Here is a 13,814-nt window from a genome sequence, read left to right on the forward strand (position 1 = left end):
GCTACTTAAAGTGCCCAGGCGAAACTCACATGAAGGACAAGCGTCAGATCTGTTGGGACTTCAGACTCTGCACTAAAAAGGACAGGGACCTCAGACTGAAGGCTAGCCTCATGGAAGCTGCCCTCAGAGCCGAGCCACTCTGATTTGGTGCCGAGTACTTCAGCATCCGTGTGAAGTGCTCCCCTGACACCAAGCTCTTCCAGGCACCGTTCTCCATCTCTGGTGCTAAGGAGGAAGCACAAGAAGCAGCACGCCGAGAGAGGGTGCTCACCTGTGTAGAAGAGAGAGATAAGCAGGGAGAAGGCAGTTTAATGAGACCCATGCTGGGCCACTTTTCTTCCCCCAGACCCATGTCAGCACTGTTGACTCTGTAAAGGGTGTTGATTCTAGTGTAGGACCCTCCGCCAACACTAAGAAGCCACCGTGATGCCAGGGGACTGACAGTACCATCGACCCTGGAGGCTTTTCAGGCATCTAGGGTCCGTCTCTCTTCCAGTCCTGCCAACTCCATTGGGGCGCCCACTAGCTCCAACATCCAGAAGCAGGAGGGAACGGGGTGTATCAGGCACTTTCCCGGCACCAGGTCCCCCAGCAAGCACCACCTGATCCCAGTGTCCTGATCTCTGACACACCACCAGTTCCTGGAACCCTGGCACCATATGGAGGCAGAAGCGGGTACTGCTCCCCTGTGGTTGCCGAGAGAAGAATCCTCCTCAGCCTCTGAAGGTAAACCTTATGTACCACCAAAAACCCACCATTGGTACCCAGCCTACGTGCCACCAGCTTCAGCGATGGTTCTACAGTGGGCACCTGTCCTATGCTGTGGCCCTACTGGAACCCCTGGAGGTTTCCCTCAGTACCAGATTCGTCCTCCCACCGCTCCTACTCGATGGTCTCCGAAAGACCGGCTATGGCTCCTTTCCACTCAGCACCGGACCACGACTTTGGTACCAACGTCCAGGAGATGCCTCCAGTGGACACAGTCAAGGAAGAGGAAGGAGCTCCTCCTCGTCCTCCCCAGACAAGGCTGTCGCAGGTCCCAGCAGCCTGCTTCCATATAATGATTTCAGGGCTCATCAGGACCTTCTGAAGCAAGTCGCTACTAATCTGGGCCTGGAAATTTTAGGAGCTCCAAGAGACATCACATAGCCTTATTGATATCCTGGCTGCTGCAGCTCTATCCAAAGTGGCCCTGCCCATCAGTGAGGTGGTGTTGGGACCAGTCAAGGCCCTATGGCAAACTCCTTTTCTGGCCCCCACTTCAAAGAGGGCAGAGTAGAAGTAGCGGGTTCGAATATTTGTACGCGCACGCACAAGTATGGGGTCCCTGGTGGTGTCTGCAGCGAAAGGAAGGGCCAGTCAAGTGCTATGTGAAACTGAAAGACACCAAGAGACTGGACCTTTTTGGAAGAAAGGTTTATTCCATGGATATCCTCCAACTATGCATCTCCAACAAGCAAGCTTTGCTGGGGAGATACCATTTTAATCTGTGGGACTCCCTGAATAAATTCAAAAACTCACTGTCCCAAGAGTCAAGATAGGCATTCGCAGCCCTCTTGGAAGATGGTAAAAATGTGGCCAGGACCTCTCTCCAGGTGACTCTGGACGCTGCCAACTCAGTGGCCTGGACAGTGGCCTCCACAATCACCATGAGGTGCTGTTCCTGGCTCCTGTCCTCCAGCCTTCCTCACGAGGTCCAGTCTATCCAGAACCTCCCCTTTGAAGGCTCCTCCTTTTTCTCAGAGCAGATGGACACAAGACTTCATGGACTGAAAGACTCAAGGGCCACTCTACGATCCTTAGGCCCATATCCTCTGTCTGCTTCCAGAAAGCACTTCAGGCCCCAGAAGCCTTCTCTGTTCTCAGTGCCTCCAAGACAGGAGCCCTACAAAAGAAAAAGGAGGGGTTATAAATGGCACCAACCACTTCCGCCCACCTCAGCCTCCCAGTCGGGGTCTTAGAGATACTCCGGTGGGCCCAAGCAGGCCTTTAGAAGATTCACTTGAGGGTGCTGTACCAGTCACCATTTCAAATCCACCTCCCCTCTCATTTTTGGACCATCTGTTGCTCTTCAGCCTGGCATAATCATTCATATCATCGGACTTTTGGGTCCTGAACACAGTGACTGCCAGTTATACCCTGCAGTTTCATCACTGTTGTTCTGTGATATATGTTGCTCATTTCCATTCAATGACCCACCCTCTGATTCCTCTGTCTGAGTTACCAGCAAGAAAGAACTGAGAGGATGTGTGGCAGATGGCGCCACTTAATCTGGCACATAAACATGCAACTCCAGAGGCTGCTAGAGCCAGCCCAATGGATACCACTAAGGGAAAAATCTCTGGCAACGGGACACACGTCACTCACACACCTAGCATGGAATGGACATGAGCAACACATCTCGAAGACTACCAGTTACGGAAGGTTAATAACAGTTTTTTGGGGGGATATTCATATTTAAAGGACGTTCCTGCTTCCCACCCTGAAAGCACACTTTTGTGAAAATCCCATTGTAATAGATCTATAGACCTTAGCATGATGAAGAAAAGGAACACTTATTTGTGCTTACCTGAAAAATTTCTTTTGAGCAATAAGGTCCTTGGGCCTGCCCTGACAAATATCGTCCAGAATAGAGACAGAAACTGACATCCCAGGATTTGGGTTGGTTTCATTAATTTCTCATGCTCTGTAGTATGAGAAATTGCTGTGCTTTTTCCTCAGTGTATTTAACACAATGTGTGGTTTAGGAAAGTAGAACTGAATTATCCTGGCTTTGGAAATTTAGGGGGTGCAGCATTGCCCTGCTAGGAGTGACTGACAAGTCTGGTTCTGTCACAAGCATGCCAAAGTACCCATTGTAATGGCTCTGTGGCTCTTATTACTAGGAGAAGAGATTTTCCTATTCTGCTCACATTTATAGCAATGTAAATCGGGAATAACTCACCAGAGCACAACGTAGTTATGCTGGATTTACACAACTGAGAGTAGAATTTATGCAATTTGGCAATAAATCTGGATAGTTCTCAAATGTTATCAACATTTAATTGCCAGATATACAGCTTTAAATAACAAAAGGTCTGTACCTGGTACTTCATGATGTGGACTGCTTCAATAGCAAAAAGATGTACATTCTGCTTCATTTTTATTTCTAATAGATCAGAACCCAATATTGATTTACCTACCTTTCTGAGTGGATAAAGCATACGCTGTACACTTACAAAACCATTGCTGATTAATTCACATGGGGTGCTTGTATCAAGAATTTAGATTTTCTACCAGTGACCTTACTGGCTACATCTAGTCTGAAAATAACTTTTTTTAATGTATTACATTTTTATGTTGCCTTAAAGTATGAAATATCAAAACCAGAAAATTATTATTTTATTTATGTATAGAACACGTTTTTGTCATAGTGGCCGGGCACTTACAGTTAAAGAATATTAAAATTCCATAAAACTGCTTTTAAAAAAGGCAAATAAGTACATCTGATATCACCCCCAGAGACTTACTAGGGCTCAAGAGGATTTAATCCCAAATGAGACAGCCCTGTCTCTGGGCCCAGAGATTTGCAACCTCAGGAGGAGCTGACAGCAAAAGCCTTGCAGGAGATCAACTCCGAGGACAAACACCCAAGATTGCACAGTTCCAAAAGTGTGTATATGTCCATCTCCAGACTCCTTACAAGACTGTGATATTGGTTGACATGACAACTAGGAAGAAACCAGTAATATGCAGAGCAGTCTTACCAGAGAGGCTGCCACATTTGCCTCTTTGCCTTTCGAGCCACCATAATTTGCATTATCAGTGACCAGGCCTTTCCATTGTGATTACATCAGGCCCTGGCTTTAGTTAAAGCAACGAAGAAAGGACATGAAGAACCAAATCCATTTTGAGGGTTTGCTCTTCTTCCTCTCTTTTGTATATGATAAATCAGATGGAATAATGCATTTCTTCTCTTGTTCCCACCGATGTTTGATGGCCACCAAGCATTCACATTTGGCCTTGGTCACAGGACGTAGATTTCATACCCCCTGATCCATGCTCCATTGACCAGCATCAGGTGTTTTGGTGGGACCCTGAACATGGAGGTCAGAGATCATTGTTCTGGGCAAACTCCAGCTATTAAGTCAAGAGGCAGAATCAGTAGTATACACCCAGGCATAGCTTTCCCTGAGGAAGGCTTGTTCCTTTCAGAGTCAAAGCCTACTACCATTCCTGAGGGCTGTGTTCCCAAGTAAGCCAGCCTCCTCTACGTCTCCTTGTCCATGAGCAATGGTGTTGTCCTGCCAGCCAAGATAGGTTGCAGCCCAGTTGGGTGTAGTTTTGATTTTTTTTTCCCCTTGAATCCTGGAGTAACTTGTGAGCCATAGAAAGAGTCATGACCCCTTAAGAAAACCATAGCTAGATGTTGTACATAAGCATTTAAGGTAAAGAGTGTGGTGAATGTAGGATTGAGGGTACTGAAAGGACAGAAGAAGAAGCAAATTTGCAACTGAGGAGAAAAAGCAAAGAGCAGCTTGCAAGAAGAGAAGCGTGTCTACATGGGATTTAATAACTACTCATCAGTCACTCTACCCAGACAGGAATAGGGATGAGCAGCTGGCTTAAGAATCTGAATAGTTGTAGTGGTGGAATGTCATTAGCATGTGGATGATGGGAAGAGACAAAGCATAAAAGGAATCCAGAGAGTGGTAAGTTTTTGGTATTCAATATGCAGTGTCAAAAACCTTTAGTGGTCAACTAATAACTGGGTTCCAAAGTATTTTCAAGAGAAGTCAGAGTATGGAGGCAAAATAATGATCAGAGAAGGCAAGGGATGAGGACAAAATTACTTTGCTGGTTTTAGAGCAAACGTTTAAATGAATTGGAAGGGTAGGATTTGGTCTTTAAGAGTCTGAACCATTTACTTGCAGCTCTGTGACCCATCACTATGGTCAGGAGGCTTTTCTCATCTGATTGGAAGGCTTGGGAGTCGAGGCCACTATATGTGATGGTTATAGTGACTGTTGTTGCCATTTTCATTGTTTTCTTGGTATTGGGTGAAAATTCAAGGGAATTCAAGTGGACACTGATTAGGCAGCTCTCTGAGTTTGTTTTTTGGGGCAAAAAGAGAGGCACACTCAAAGATGTGTTCTACATCTGGATTCACTTGACCTAAGAATGCCAGGCTCCATTTTTTAATGTAAATTTCAGCTCAGGACAGTTTTTTTTGTTTTTTTTTTTTAAATTCCTTCCTCAACTGTTGTGTGTTGTTACGAGACTCTGTAAAATAGTTGCTGGGTTCCACCCCAAAGGTGGCTGCATGTCAGTGGTGGATGAAGTGTAGTTTGTGTATTACTTTAAATTTGTAAAACACTTTTTGGAATCCTCTTCTTGTTTTCAGGTGATTTTGGTAACCTTCATCAGCTTGTTGGTTTTCCTTGAATTTTATAACATGTGGAGGAGTCTGTTACAAGAGATGGCTTTCCTGATTCACAAGAATTTTCCAGATTTTGAACATTTTTTCTGTCCCAAATTGGGAGGAAGAGGTGAAATCTTGAAAATTTTCACAAACCAATAATCCGAAAAATCGTGTGAATCTGGTCAATCAAAATGTTTTGTTTCAGTTTTCAACCTTTTATTGTTTTTAACCTTTTTAAAAAGTGTAAATAAACTGACATTTTGAAGTGCAAAGTTATTTAAAATGAAAAAGCAGAATTTTTTGTTTGGATGTTTTCTAAAGAGGACACTTCAACAATTTAGAAATTATTTTTTCAAATGTTTTTGAATTTTGAGTTTTGCCAGAACCGACTCTCTCCCACAAATAGTTTTGGTTTCAAAGCATAGGCATTTTCTAATGACAAAAATGTTTCTTCGGAAAATTCCTGACCTGCTCTATTTGTTATGTACTATGGGAGTTTGCTGTTGACCTCAGAGGGGTCAGGACTTTACCCCTTATGTCAGCAGAGGCCTTTCAGAAGATGGTATTAAACATTAAGTAGCACAGTGGGACCCTGATCTCAGGATATCTAGATGCTACTGTAATATGAATAATTAATAATAAAATAATTGAGAGAAGACTAGAGGTTTAGATTGATGCCTTTCCTCATAGATCGTTTGACTGAAAATTCAGTCAAAGGATGGTCGGAAAACACTTAGCCAGTCAACATGCAGCGCTAAGAACTGAGGTTAGGTTAAGAGAGCTAGCTAGTGCTTGTGTAGGAAACCACATTTCCTCTATAGAAAGCTCAAGAGAGTGGAGAGCAGTGCTAAGCGAAGAGCATAAAGGAAGGACTGAGGATCAAAAGAAGCCTTACTTCACAGAAAATATGTATCAGATCCCAGCCTTCTGATGGGCAAAGATTCAGTGTCGCTAATCAGAATAGAAGACAATCACAAGAGTAAATCTGTTCTTACTGTAGCTGGAAATAAAAATCATGCACTATATATAATCTTAGTTGGAACTAGAACTTAGAGTTGTAACTGTTGATGCTCTGGAGATTCACAATAATATGTGTTTCTGACAATAGATGTGGTCAGTCATAATATAATCTTAAATATAGGCAATAGCTATGCCATCTCAACTTGTGAGCTTGTCAGGTCTCATAAACTAGCAGATTGAACTTGGTCAGCGCTTGGATGGGAGGCCTCTCTGAAAACCAAAAGTGGGGTTTGTAATTCAGTTGACCGCACTCTTCTTTGAATCTGAATTGAACCAGCGGCCCAGCATGATTCATGGAGACAGGGGTGGGAGCAGAAGCAGACTGTGCTGCTGGAGATGCTGTATTTCAGATGACATATAAAACCCAAATCTTGACCATTTCTTGTTGTTAAACATCTTGGGAAACTTTTCACAAGAGTAGGGGTGGCTGCTCTGATACCTGGCCAATTTCCAATGTGAATAACAATTGCATTCTGTCTATTTAAGGCTTTATCACTTTCATCGATAAAGTATTTTCTTCATTTCCTAATCTTGATTTATTGTCTGGGTGGAGTGAAATGGCTCCTATATGTAATTTGTAATTCTGTAATAAGATTCGGTGCTTCTGTGCAATATAAAATAAATGATCTATGAAATGATTTTGGGAATAATTATGGGTAATTATGTATAATCACACTCTCCAACCCATTTCAGCACCTCTGTTGACTTTGTCACTGGTGACCATTGGAATCATTGGTGTTCAAATGTTAGGGGTGTCTTACCAGTGCAAGGATTAAAATTTATATTATGGCCAAAATGTTCAAATCCTGGTATTCTAAATCCATAGTGAGCCACCTGAATAAAAGTGCTCTGATGTTTAGCTGGAGGAAATTCAGGTGCCCAACTTTAGACATTTTTGAAAAATGTGTGTTTTATTTATAAAGATAGTGGGCCCTATTCTCATTTACATGATTGCCTCTTTGTAGCGTTGTGCAGTACAAAAGGGGCCTTAGTGTAAATGTAAATGAGAAGCATCCCCCTCCTTTTTTAGTTTTCTCTATATCTCTTATTTTGCAGTACTCTACTGTACTATTTTATTTTATTTTTTTTATAAAAGCTGGTAGTTTACATACACAATAATAAGTTATACTTCTTTTACATGGAAGTTAAAGGCCACTGCTTTTTAAGTGCTTTTCGATGAAAGAAGAAATCTCCTTGCTTAACATGCCAACTTCTTGAATGTTTCATTCTTTGAAATGGCAAATAAGGAGGCGGATCATACACTGTATTTTCCAACTCCGTTTAAATGAGCAGATTGGTTTGGTCAACAATTTGACCTACCTTCTTTTTCTTACATTTGTTTGTGAAGTCCATGCATTTCTTTGAGTCTCCAAAAAGTCCACAAACCCTAAACGATCTTTTTCCTTAAAGAATGAACACCTCACAATGGCACCGGCTCCAGCTCAGCAGCCAGTGTTTACATAAGATAAAGCTCTGAAAAGAGAACAGGTTTCAGTTGAAAATTTTCAAAGGTTTTTTTGTAACAGTGAATAGAATGGGTTGAAAAGTGTGTTTTGAGGAAATTTAAAATAGGAATCGAAGCAAACATTGCCATTTCATATTGAGAAGCCTATTTCCTGGATAATACAGCTGTTTTCATTTAGAAGATGTGGTTGCTGAAGCATTAGCACTGGAAAGTGGATTCCACTGAATCACAAACATACGTCTTGTAGACTACCTTACAGTTGAGTGGGTTAGTTTAAAAAGATTTTCTTCAGGCTGCTGTTAGCATGAGAAGACTGAATCTGAATGAGATGCAAATGAGAACCTTTTGCATTACTGTAACGACATTCATTGTGCAGAGTGAGGTTAGAAGTGTAACTGCAAAGGTGGTGTAGCTATGAGATTCTGTAGCTAGAAATGAGGGGGTTTTATTCTTAATTTGACAGAGCCTTACATAACAGTTATCGTGAAATATTTAGTACCAGGATTTGTGGTTTAGTTTTATTTTGAATATTCTAATTTAACAAATGTATTTTAATAGGTTTTCACCAAACCTTAAAAGAACACCTGGCTCTAGGGGAACTTTAATGTTAATTCTATTGAAACGTCAATCTGTCTTCCAGGAGGAAAGAAAAGAGAGACTATTACCATAAATAGCAATAAAAATCCTATAAACATAGACCCCAATCCAGCAAAGACTTATGCACATGCTTAAAAGAGTAGGGGTGAAATTCTGGCCCCAATGTGAGTTTCCCATTGGCTTTATTGGGGCCAGGATTTCATAGTGGTAATAATCCCAATTACTTCTCTGAGACCACTACTAAGGCTTGATCATGCACCAGTGAAGTCAAATGGGAGTTCAGCAATTAACTACAATGGGAACAGGATCAGTCCCCCAGTATGCAAAGTTAAGCGCATGTTGCAGGATCAACCTCCCTTGTAAACTTCAAAAGGCCATTAAAAGATGGACTGATTTCTCTGACAACCCCAGCAGCCCTCCTCCTGGATCCTGCCCAACTTCTTGACAAGGAACAGGTAGGCATTTTTGAAAGATGAGCATTAAACATGTCAGCAATAAATGCCTTTTATAAACTGTTGGCTTTTGAGTTGAGTATTTTACACAGCTTAACCAGAAATCCATGATTCAGGAACAGAGGAACAGGGAATCAGCAGCATATGCCTATCTTGTGAGAGGTAAATATGTAGAACACTGTTTTAAAATGATTTTTGACTGTCTTAGGAAAAGGAAAGGAGTACTTGTGGCACCTTAGAGACTAACCAATTTATTTGAGCATGAGCTTTCGTGAGCTACAGCTCACTTCATCAGATGTATACCGTGGAAACTGCCTGCAGCCACTGCCTCTCTGTGGTGGTCAAGCAGTATGACAGCAGGACTGTAGTTGGGCTGTGTTTCAGACCTGTGTCCACAGTCTGGCACATGGCTTCCTTACCCCGATTCAGTGACATTTTACAGACAATGCAAAGTTTGTCTCACAATTACTTCACAGTGGCGCTTCCCCTCCCCAAAGTAGCTGTAAAAATATCTACTGTGTTTATCCTACTAAGGGAGTCAATAAACCTCTTTCTCTTCTCTCATTTAAAATATCTCCCGTTTAACAGTTTTAAGTTACTTCATAATGTTCGCTGAGTTAGTCCTATTGCATTTTTTCACTGAGAAGAGCATTTGTAGTTTAATAGAAAGTACTCTGTGTTCTTGGCTTTTAGAGTATTTGAGATCTGGAGCCTTTGAGCTTCCCAGATATCAGCTGTCTAACGAAGCTTGCAGTAGGAGCATAGAGAATATAATCATTTCATTTCTCCATGTATGCTGCTTAAGATACTTTAACAATTATGAAGATTTTACAGCCTATTTGTTTAAAAATGGTTCTGAACTTACCTTTATGCAAAATCAAAGTTTGAAAACAAATGTTCTCCTGGCAAAGCACCAGGTGAATTTTTCATAGGATTGCATGGAATTTGCATATGAAATTACAAATTTCTGGAAGGTGCAATTTCACGTTTTTTTTTTCTCAAATATAAATTGACCCATATGGTACCCCTGACCACAAGGCTGTTTATGTGTGTTTATCATTTTGTGCTAGGATAAAATGAATAGGAAGGAATTCTTTATTTAAAAACTAGACACGCAGCAGAGGCAAAGTAGAGACTGGATAAATGTTTGAATTTTGGAGTCAGATACTCAAATCCCTATTTTTAGCAGATTGGATCACACACATGTATGTATAGATATATAGTGTGTGTGTTGGTGTATGTACCTGCATATAATATGTATTTGTGTAAGAAGCAGTGGGAGTTTGGGATGTGCAAAGTATGCAGAAATTAGCCTACTTTTGCACTATACGATATACCTTTACGTGAGGCACACTGAAAGCACCATATGAATATTCCTAGTGCTACTGGAAAAGAGACCAATCAGTCTTTCCAACTATTTTTTTAAAAAAATATGTATTTGGCTTCTATTCATTCAAGTCAATGATAAAAATGTTCATCTGTATTCTTGTCAAATTTAAATGACAAGACTCGAGAAAGTTTAAAAGAAATAAAAAAGAGTCTCCGATATACTATTGGCCCCATAACTGATTCTTTTGTCGAAAAGCTGATGAGTTTTGAATCCCATTCCTCATCCTGTGACAGCTAATTATGCAACACTTGGGATATTGTGCTGAGTACTTTGTTTTTTTCTCTGCCTGAAACTTCTTACAGTAGGTTATGAGCAGTCTGATGAGTACTTTTATGAACTAATAAACCTCCTGCATGATTCTGTTCTGACTGATGGATGAAGTCCTCTGTCTGGAACAAGGTAAATTTAACATCCCAGCTAATGACTTTGATATAGGGTACACAAAAATGCAGAATATAATGAATAAAACTGAAGGACCTTCTCAAAAGTGCAAACTGAGGTAAAAATATGTGATATAATAATGATGAAATCCTGGCCGGATTGAAGTCAATGGCAAAATTCCCATTGACTTCTTTGGGGCCAGGATTTAACCCATAGTTTCTATTTATGAAAGATACATTTTTCTGTTGATAAATATCATTATTGGGAACTTGTTATAGCAGGTTTCTTTTAAGATTATCCTTGTAACAATCACCTACAGTGTTACATTTTACTTACTAAGAACGATATATAACACCATAGTACCGGGGTAGCATAGGCAAAGTATTTAGCGAGTTCCAAATCTTAAATAATGATCCTTTCTCACAGTGAAGTTAATTCACAATTTCAGAGCCAGACAAGTCTGTAAAAAAACTAATGCAACGAGGCTTTCTGTTTAATTAGACCATTATAGGTGTCTGTTAATGCCCAGGACTGTTTTTGTTGTTGTTTTTTATTCATTTTTTTAAAAATCGCTTTTTCATCTTCATGATGCTTTCATTTGCACAGAGTTGGTCATTTTCCAAAAGATTTTGTAGCCACCTGGTGTACTAAAAATAGGTTCTCACAAATATTATCTTTTCGTGTTTACATACATGAGCATATGTCCTGACTTTGCATCCTAGTCTTTAGTACATGTGCATCAGAGGAATACAAGGTAAAAAGAAAGTATTTTTCTTTTAGTCAGTAATATGTCATACTAAGAATACACAGAGGAAATGTACAGGTGTACCGTAACTATTTGTGTACTAGCCTATTAAAATTAAATTAATTTTTTTAAAACTCTCTCTAAATTTTTTTATCCTCAGATGCAGACCGACATTGTGAAATAGTTGGAAGTCCTCTGAAGATCAAAAGCACTAGAAAACCACTGTCTTGTATCATTGGGTATTTAGGTGGGTATTTTCCCTTTGAGGAAAGTGAGTAAAGTGAGATGTCAATATTTTAACCGTATTTAAAAATCCTACTCACCAATAAGGGAACTCATAACAACATGGCAGCGGTATGAATAAGAAAATACATCTGAGCTTTTAATAATGTGCTATTGTAATGGTTTGAGTTTGCAATATTTAGTTAGACTGCCTTTAGTCATCAGTGTAAAATGGCATATGTAGCATGTGAAAAATAATCTGGCAATCTGATTTTTTTTTTTTAATTTTTACCTCAGTGGTAACGAGGAGTCCGGTGGCACCTTTAAAGACTAACAGATTTATTTGTGCATAAGCTTTCATGGGTAAGAAATACACTTCTTCAGATGCCTGGAGTGAAAATTACAGATACAAGCATAAATATACTGGCACATGAAGAGAAGGGAGTTACCTTACAAGTGGAGAACCACTGATGACAAAGCCAGTTCAGTCATGGTGGATGGGGTCCACTCCCAATAATTGATGTGTCAATACCAAGAGAGGGGAAAATTGCTTTTATACTGGGTCAGCCACTCCCAGTCCCTATTTAAGCCCAAATTAATGGTGTTAAATCTGCAAATGAATTGTAGCTCTGCTGTTTCTCTTTGAAATCTGTTTTTGAAGTTTTTTTGTTGAAGAACGGCTACTTTTAAATCTGCTATTGAATGTCCAGGGAGATTGAAGTGTTCTCCTACTGGTTTTTGTATGTTATCATTCCTGATGTCTGATTTGTGTCCATTTATCCTATTGTGTAAAGACTGTCTGGTTTGGCCAATGTATATGGCAGAGCGGCATTGCTGGCACGTGATGGCATATATCACATTGGTAGATGTGCAGGTGAATGAGCCTCTGATGGTGTTGCTGATGCAGTTGGGTCCTCTGATGGTGTCGCTAGAGTACATATGGGGACAGAGTAGGCAATAGGGTTTGTTACAGGGATTGGTTCCTGGGTTAGTGTTTCTGTGGTGTGGTATGTAGTTGCTGGTGAGTATTTGCTTCAGGTTGGGGGGCTTCAGGTTGGGGGGCAGACTACAAAAGCAGCTTTGCCTCTCCTGGAACTGACACCTCCTCCTCTATTATTGGGAGTGGACTATATCCATCCTGATCGAATTGGCCCTGTCAGCACTGGTTCTCCACTTGTAAGGTAACTCCCTTCTCTTCATATGTCAGTATATTTATGCCTGTATCTGTAATTTTCACTCCATGCATCTGAAGAAGTGGGTTTTTAACCACGAAAGCTTATGCCCAAATAAATCGGTTAGTCTTTAAGGTGCCACAGGACTCCTCATTGTTTTTGTGGATACAGACTAACACGGCTACCCCCTGATACCTCAGTGGTGTCATTTTCAAAAGCACTCAATGTTGGTCTTGAAAAGGAGCAGAGTTAGGCCAATACTGAGCACTTTTCAAAATTTCATTCTAAGATGTTACCAATTTTTTCTAACCTACCAACCCGCTTAGAAAGATGTGATGTTATCCAGTACAAAAACAAAAAAGAGACTGTATCAGCATGTTATGACATGTTTGGATCACAGCTGATAGGAAGAAAAAGTGGAAGAAGGGGGTACTGGAGAGAAGGGAATAAAGGCGATTCCAGTATTTTTAGCTTAATATTAATAAATCAAAAACTGTCATCTTCAAAAGCGGCCACTGATGGCAATTAAATATTTATGCATTCACTACAGAGATAGTGAAAGCCCTTTGAGCTATAGTATTCCATATAAAGACATCAATCTAATTCTTAGAGGAGCAAGGAAGTAGAGATAAGCATTAAGAATAAGCAGAGCAACAAAAAATGAGCCAAGTATTACCCTGGTGTAAATCTGAAGTAATGCTATGAAGCCAATGGTGTTACTCTCAATTTACACACACAGAACCCACAGTCCTGATACAGACTAACATGGCTACCACTCTGAAACCTGTCAGAATAAATAATAAAGGACTCAGGATTTTTCCCACATTAATAAACTGATGTCTAAAATTGACAAATAGGAATTTTTAGGAAGAGTCCTGGGCAGATGTTCTTTATTAATCTGGACATCTTTTGGCCTCAAAAGTACCAAAACATATATTCTTGCCCCTCAGTAGTGGCCTTATGCTTATC

The 13,814-nt window shown here is 40.5% G+C and overlaps 1 protein-coding gene across 4 annotated transcripts in view; it reads left to right on the top strand.

Annotated features, from left to right (window-relative positions):
* The window catches only part of MTA3 (metastasis associated 1 family member 3), a 264,399-nt gene that overhangs the window by 163,144 nt on the left and 87,441 nt on the right, over positions 1–13,814 (top strand). For all 4 annotated transcript variants that reach the window (XM_048843021.2, XM_075127129.1, XM_048843022.2 and 1 more), the window contains exon 15: positions 11,612–11,698. In XM_048843021.2, the coding sequence (XP_048698978.2) occupies positions 11,612–11,698 (87 nt within the window). The remainder of the gene's footprint in view (positions 1–11,611; positions 11,699–13,814) is intronic.

This window comes from Caretta caretta, chromosome 3 (genome assembly GCF_965140235.1).
Source record: "Caretta caretta isolate rCarCar2 chromosome 3, rCarCar1.hap1, whole genome shotgun sequence".
In the NCBI taxonomy this organism is placed as follows: domain Eukaryota; kingdom Metazoa; phylum Chordata; order Testudines; family Cheloniidae; genus Caretta; species Caretta caretta.